A 7011-nucleotide genomic window follows, 5' to 3' on the forward strand; every position below is an offset into this window, starting at 1 on the left:
AAATGTGAACAGACCACATCCTAACAGCTTAGAAAAATGGGGAATGTTAAGAACACCAACTTTTGTCTTTTTTAAACTAGTTATTTTAAACCATTCATAATGTTTGTAAAGAGGGAGATGGTTTACTATTTTGCAGTACTTAGATTCATCAGTACTTGAAAATAGCATTTGCAGGTTCTGGTGCCACCTGTACACTGCCACAAAGATTAGTACCTATGAACTGAGAAATGAAGTGGACACATACCTAAGTGAAGAATACTGGAGAGTTTCCTATCATCTGTATTCAAGACAAAATACGTGTTAAAAAAAAAAAGCACAGTACCCCTCCCCGCCCCCAACCACACAAAAGTATAAATGGAAATAGGTGCATTTCTTCCACATTTTTATGTATCTTTTCATTAAATGTAGAAAATCTTGAATAATCTAAGTTACTTGCATAGGTAGTACATTTTAACCTGACAATGAATGTTTAAATACGGGTCCAAGGGATTTGACATGGTAAAAAGAAATGGATTGGATATTCGTTGTTCTAATACTGTTCAGTTTCTTCTCTCTTCCTTTTTCTCCACAGATGAGAACTGCAAAGACAAATACTACAACTGCAATGTGGTGGTTCAGGCCCGGCTCTGTGTCTACACCTACTACAAAACAGCCTGTTGTGCATCCTGTACCCGTGTGGCAAACAGACAACCAGGGTTTCTAGGACGTAGATAACAAATACTCCTCTGCTCGATGCGGCAATGTCAGTCTTCAGATGGAGCTTGAACAGTGTTACTGTTTTGACTACAGCAGGTTTTAGCTTCTTAGAGATGGTTTTCTTATATTACTGAGTCCATCAAGACTGTGGTTAAATCTCACACCCTTTCAGTTACAGTTATTGTGCAGTTATCTTTTTTTAAATGTTTGTTGTAAAACCATGATCTTTTTAAAGCATTAATTTTAAATGATACTATTCTTTGCACCTGCTCATCAGATAATTATTTAAAGAACATACCAGCCTTAGTATTGTGAAATTAGTAAAAACTAAATCAATCACAGGCAATTACCAGAGATATTTGACCAGTGTGGTTGCAGCTGCTGCATTATTTTCTAAGTGCTTACTCTTACTTGGTATTTTGGACTGCCTTAAATTAGATGACTAAATCAATGAAACATGCACATGAGAAAAAATACTTCACAAAGAACCAGACCCTTGAAGAACAATTTATCATCAGTTTCTTAGCACCCTAATGTGTATTTTTAATTACTTCAGTCCATTCATAATAAATTACAGTCACTGTTAAGTTTTCTCAGTTGTACTTTTAACTAACATCCTGTCCTCAGGCAGCAAATACATATACACTTGACTGCCAAAAAGTGCCTTTATATTTAATTCATAAACTCTTGAAGTTACACTTTTCTAATTTCATGTGGGTTCTAAAATACATTACCTACCAGAGTGCCACTAGTTTCCAGCCCTTTAAGTCTTTAACAACTGCAGCTGTCAGTGAGACATTTACCAGAAAGGTGAAGAGCCTTTGCTGATATAAAAAAGTGATTGTTTCCATTGGCAAGCTCCCTTTCCTGTAGGGCAGTTATTTCAGGGAACTGGTATGTTGCCTAATGTCTTGTCTCTGCACTGTTGCTTAACAACTACCGTACCAAAGTACTTTGCCCAGACCTAGTCTGGATACGTCACCAGTTTCTGAAACAACCACCAAAGGATGCAGGTCTCTGTACTTTATAGTAATCCATTGCTCTTGGTATCTGGCAGCAGTAGGAGTGTAGTAGTCAAGTACCTGTAAAAAGGACATTTTAGCTATTGACATTCTTCAGGTTTTGATCAGTTATTACAACACCCTTGTCTTTTTTCAGTCAGTGTTTCATCCCACAGATCTATTCATATCACTCGTTTTCTGCTACTCAAGAATCGCTCCAGACTTAGAGGTGAATTTAGGTGGTGATTTTTCATTTCTGCAATTACTATACTCAGCCTTGGGACTTGCTAACAGCCAACAGGATGTGCTGTGCAGTGTAGATGAAAGTTTTTGCGTTATTCTCTAGCCTTTACCTGAGAGGTCTTTCAAACGTGTAAATAAGGCTGAGGGAAAAAATTAACACCTCCGCTTAGTCAGCTGTTTATTACAGCATATTGCTTGTAAATTAGAGATACCCAACTACGCATCTGTTTCTAGGGTGCCTGCTGTCCCAGCTGAAAAGCAGTTTTAATGATCTGTGTTAAGTCACTCCCAGTGGTGTGAAATAACAGTGATTAAGGTGTCCTGCTGCTGCTGAAGAGCCATGTTTGAGCCTCATGGTGTATTCTTTCCTTCTTCCTGCTTTGGTGGAGAGGATGTAGAAGAGAGAATGGGGCACTGGGAGGCAAAGGCTGCTGGTGTGGGACCAGTCACATCAGTTTGTGTGCTGGGAGCCACAGGAAGGTAGAACTCCTATAGTCTAAAAGCTGCCTCGGATTGAGACAAACCATAGATTTTATGATTTGATCACTCGTGAAAAATATATTTTGGTCATGATGAACTACTACTGTTTGGCTAAGTGAAACAAAAAAGAGTTTCTCCTAAAATTTGCAGTTACTCTTTGTGACTACAAACCAGTAATGTCATTGGCTCTTTCTGTACACCCCGATTTGAGTTTTTTCACTGTAATTAATTGATATAAAGCTGCTAGAAACAGAAATGCTAATTAGAAAACCTTTAATTTGAGTTCATGAATCTTTCACAGTCCTATTCCCTTGTATTGTGAAGGTTTATCCATGAAGACAACTTACAGATTCATGATCATTTAAATGCCTCGAATTCTTGACCAAAGAATTATATAGAGAAAGTGCTCCATAAACAGCTCTGGTATCCAGTATTTGCAAATACATATTTTCATCTGGATATCTCATTGCAGCAAATCTTGACATACGGTATATAATTTTTGCTGTTGTCTCTTTTGTCCCAAGGAGGTGTACCCTGTCAGCTTGAGGGAAATACCTGTTCCATAAAAAGGCTTTCTGAAAACCACAAGGCGAATGAAATGCAGAGAGGTAATCATGTTTGCAATCAGTTCATAGAAAACAATCTGCTTGCACACACTTTTGCCTGTGAGACAGTCAGTGACTCAGCACATAGGCAATGCCAGTCTTTTATAAAATATGTTATTTTGCTCTAGAGTATATGGCTATTGGGTTGTTTCACAAAGATGATGATACTGTACGCTACATTAAGCTGCCACTAAAGTAAAGAGAATTCATGGGAGCTGAAAGATATATCAAAGAATATATGCATACACATAGTAGTATAGCCCTGTGTTATGCCTAAGGTGTACAGCTTTGTGAATTGAATGCAGTGAGTTACAGTTATACAAATTGTACTTTTTTTTGAGTAAAGGGACAGTTTTCAGATGTACCAGATAAAACGAAAAAGATTGTTTCACCTATTTAAACATCTAATGATGAGGAAACTGCCAGAATATTGCTGGACTTAATAATTTATCATCTCTTCTCGTGTCAGCATAATCAAAATAGATGTTCCTGCAAAATGAACTGATGAACCCTTCGTTTCAGCACTTTGATGTACTAATACTATCTATACAAAGTAAGTGCTATGCTAAGATTTCACCATCATGCAAAGTGCACTTTTGAAATTGTGACTATGGCAAGTGATTGTTTGAATAGTGCAGTGCACCAATTTAGGATGATGCCTGCAGAGGGCCTGATTTTACTTTCACTGTAAATCAGAGGTGGCCTTAATGAATGCAGTAGACTTAGAGCAGGTGTAATACAATATAAAGAAAGAAATGACGCAGGCTTCTGAGTTGGAATGCTTTAATTTCTTTTTCTGATATTTTAACTTTGGTAAAAATCCCACAAAATGGTGGAAAAAAATGCTTCCTTGCCTTAAAGATGTTCATGTTACAAAATCCAGTAAGACCAGAGTAAGTGTAGGAGCTGTAGATAATTGAAGAATCTAAGCTGTCTAACTGCTTATTGGGGTAAAATCAGCATGCAGCATGTCTTGCAGACGCACAGCTGGCCAAAATTGACTCTACCCAGGGCAGGCTCTGTGTCTCAAAGCACCTTTCTTCTGGAGTAGTGCTGGTGCAGTTTATTGAGTTATCAAGAGTCCATCAGGGTTTGCCAGCTCCTGCACAGTGTCAGATCCAAGCAGATGTAGGTAGAATTGCTTGTGTATAGCAATTGCATGCCAAGTTTGAGAGCACTTTTTAGCAGCACTGAATCCATGGAGTTCTCCCTTCCTCTCGCTCACTGAGAGAACTGAAGGTGATGTGGAAGCACGAGGGTTGCTCCTCTGGGAATGACCCTGTGTCTGCCTTGCCCAGCAGTGAGACAGCGTTAGCATTTGCTTTAGAGTCTCTGACCTTCAGTCTCCAGGGCTCTGAACTAGGGAAGATCTTGTTAGCCGGCCATGGGTGTTCTGCAAACCTGCTCGCCTTGGAGTCCAGCCGGAGTGTGCGCTCACCAGCCCCATGCAGGACTACCTCAGGATGCCTGCCCAGGGAGCTAGGGTGTTCCTCATTACATACATAATCTGTTATCTTTTTTTTTTTTTTTCCCCCCAATGCTTCAGCAAATGGAGAACTTTCTGTATGAGTAAAGCAGTGTTTGACATGATTTTGTTGATTAGATCCCAGTTTTATGACAATACGGTGCAGTTCAGAGTTCGGTCCTTTTATACAGAAAAAAACCCAGTGTGTTGCAGAACATCTGAAGTTAATTAAATGTTAATGCAAGGACATATTTTAAGTTACTTGTTCATAGACTTGATAAAAGTGGTCAGTATAGCCCTGACAGAAGTGAGTACATGAAACTTGTAGAATAAAAGACCACGTGGGGCAGCGGTATTGCCTGGACTTTGTCTGGACTACTTACTTTGTCCGAGACCTATAAAGCACCAGTGGTCACCACTGAGGGAGGAAGAAGGTAGGTGCTGGAAACAGCTTACGGCTAGTAAAGGGGAAGTTTTGCCTTCCCACAGGAAATATTTTTCTTCCACTCTTTCTAATCTATGCCACTGTAAGTAGTAAAATGCGCTTTTCAGGGCCTTGCTTTGCTTCATCCTCACCCTGACCTGTCTCTCTTTCACACCCACAAGTGTTCTCCTCTTCCTTTTATCTCACCTCCATTCTTTTCTCCTTCAGATGACAATATTCAATTTTGCCAGAATTACTGAAAATCCTGAACTGGCCATTTGGTTGATAAGAGTCTGTGTTAGAAACAAGCCCAGCTATGAAGAGAGCTATATTCCTGCCAGGCCAGAGAGAGACAGTGTGTGTTTGTGTCTGTCTAGTTTAACATGCATAGCATTGAAGTACCTACTGAATTAATTCCTGTGCAGTGAACCTGTGATTGCACAGCTATTGAGGTATGTAGTGACCCTTCACTCTCACATCTCTTGCATAAAAAAAGATGATGATCATCTTCATGCTCAAAAAGGAAAAACTGTGTGCCTACCTGGTTTTCTCGAGACTTAAGCAGAGTCCCAGGCTTCTTTCAGAGCTATTCTGTGTATTGGGCAGATAAATCAAGTGTAATTGGAATGTAAAACATGAAATTTTCAACACTGAAAGTAAACTGCCTTTATTTGTATACTTACAGAACATGCTTGTGGGGGATACATTAGCTGCTGTTAGGAAAATGGAGTAAAATAATTATTTCTATATCAGAAATGAAAAATCATCCACTAAGCATTTTCAATATATTTTAAAGCAAACTTATCATTATAATATCTCAGTAGTGTGGGTGAAATTCAGACCTGGTGAAAGGGAGAAAATCCCATTAAAGAGAACTCACACCTGACCCGAACTCAGCTCTTTGCTTCTCAGCTTTTAGCAACCAGTTCTTATTCCCAATCTTCTATATCCCCATTTGCTCTAATGGGTTATATGTAACTACCACGATATCTGGAGAGGAGGGGAGCTTAATTTTGAGAAATCCTTTCCCTTCCAGCGACAGTCTGTGGTTGCTGCTTGCCCTGAACTGTGCAGTCCGCGCTGCGTCTGGGTCTCTTGAGACCAGTGGCCTTGGCAGGGGTTGGGTACGTGTGAGCTTGTGAAGTCCCATCATTGTCACTCAGGATCTACACAGAGGATCAGGAAGGACTGGAGACAAAAGAAACCCTAAAGTTTTTAATATGTATAAAATGGTCTACTTGACCCTCATAATTGATATTGGCAGAAGGATATACTTTATTATAACTTATTTTGTTGTTATTTGTAAATACAAGATGTCTATGGGAAATATGTAATTCTGAGCTGTGTCTATGTAACAAGCCACCGCACCAAAATATTTCAAATATTTAGAATAGGCAGATTTTTTTATTAAAAGGGACCTAATATGTATTTATTTACATATACCATTCAAATTTTGTCCAGCTCTTTCATTATACTAACCCAGCTTTTTAGGGAATTTTATAGCACAAGTATCGCATATATATTTTTGTATATATGTCATACTGTAAATCCATAATACAATTTTCTAAACTTTCTGATTAGCCAGTTCCTTGAATGAATTAAAGGGGGAAAGTATAGGCAAATTGCTCTCTGACTCGTTCAGGAATGTGTATCCATGGCAAAGCACCTGAACCAGAACTGTACAGCATCTTTTTCATATTGTATACATTTTCTCTTTGATGGAAAAATGTTAACTATTTTTGTTTATGACTAATTTATTTTTTATTATTGTGAAAAATAAAGTAATTCAAGATGGATTTATGTGACACGATTTATTTATTTGGTTGAAGTGTTCTTCCAGAGTTTCTTGAGATAATTCAACTATCATCAAGGGCACGGCACACTAAGGGAATCCTGACTCAAATTTAGGAGTGGGCAAAATATGATGTTGCAAAAGGCGGTGTCTCCAGTGCAACAGCCTGGCAGAGGTGATGGTCACATCCTGACCGCTGCCCCTCAGAGAGGTGTTGATGTTGCAGGGGGAACGGTGGCTGTTCCCGGGGGTCTGCCAGGCCCAGCTCATTTTCTTGGCGGGTTTGCTCCCAGTGTGCTCCTAAC

The 7011-nt window shown here is 39.2% G+C and overlaps 1 protein-coding gene across 5 annotated transcripts in view; it reads left to right on the forward strand.

Annotated features, from left to right (window-relative positions):
- Positions 1-6710, forward strand: part of THSD4 (thrombospondin type 1 domain containing 4) — a 285606-nt gene extending 278896 nt beyond the window's left edge. For all 5 annotated transcript variants that reach the window (XM_065641502.1, XM_065641500.1, XM_065641501.1 and 2 more), the window contains one exon: positions 572-6710. In XM_065641502.1, coding sequence (XP_065497574.1) covers positions 572-714 — 143 coding nt within the window. In that variant the 3' untranslated portion in view covers positions 715-6710. The remainder of the gene's footprint in view (positions 1-571) is intronic.
- The last annotated feature ends 301 nt before the right edge of the window (positions 6711-7011 follow it).

The sequence above is a fragment of the Caloenas nicobarica genome, chromosome 10, assembly GCF_036013445.1.
Source record: "Caloenas nicobarica isolate bCalNic1 chromosome 10, bCalNic1.hap1, whole genome shotgun sequence".
Lineage (NCBI taxonomy): Eukaryota > Metazoa > Chordata > Aves > Columbiformes > Columbidae > Caloenas > Caloenas nicobarica.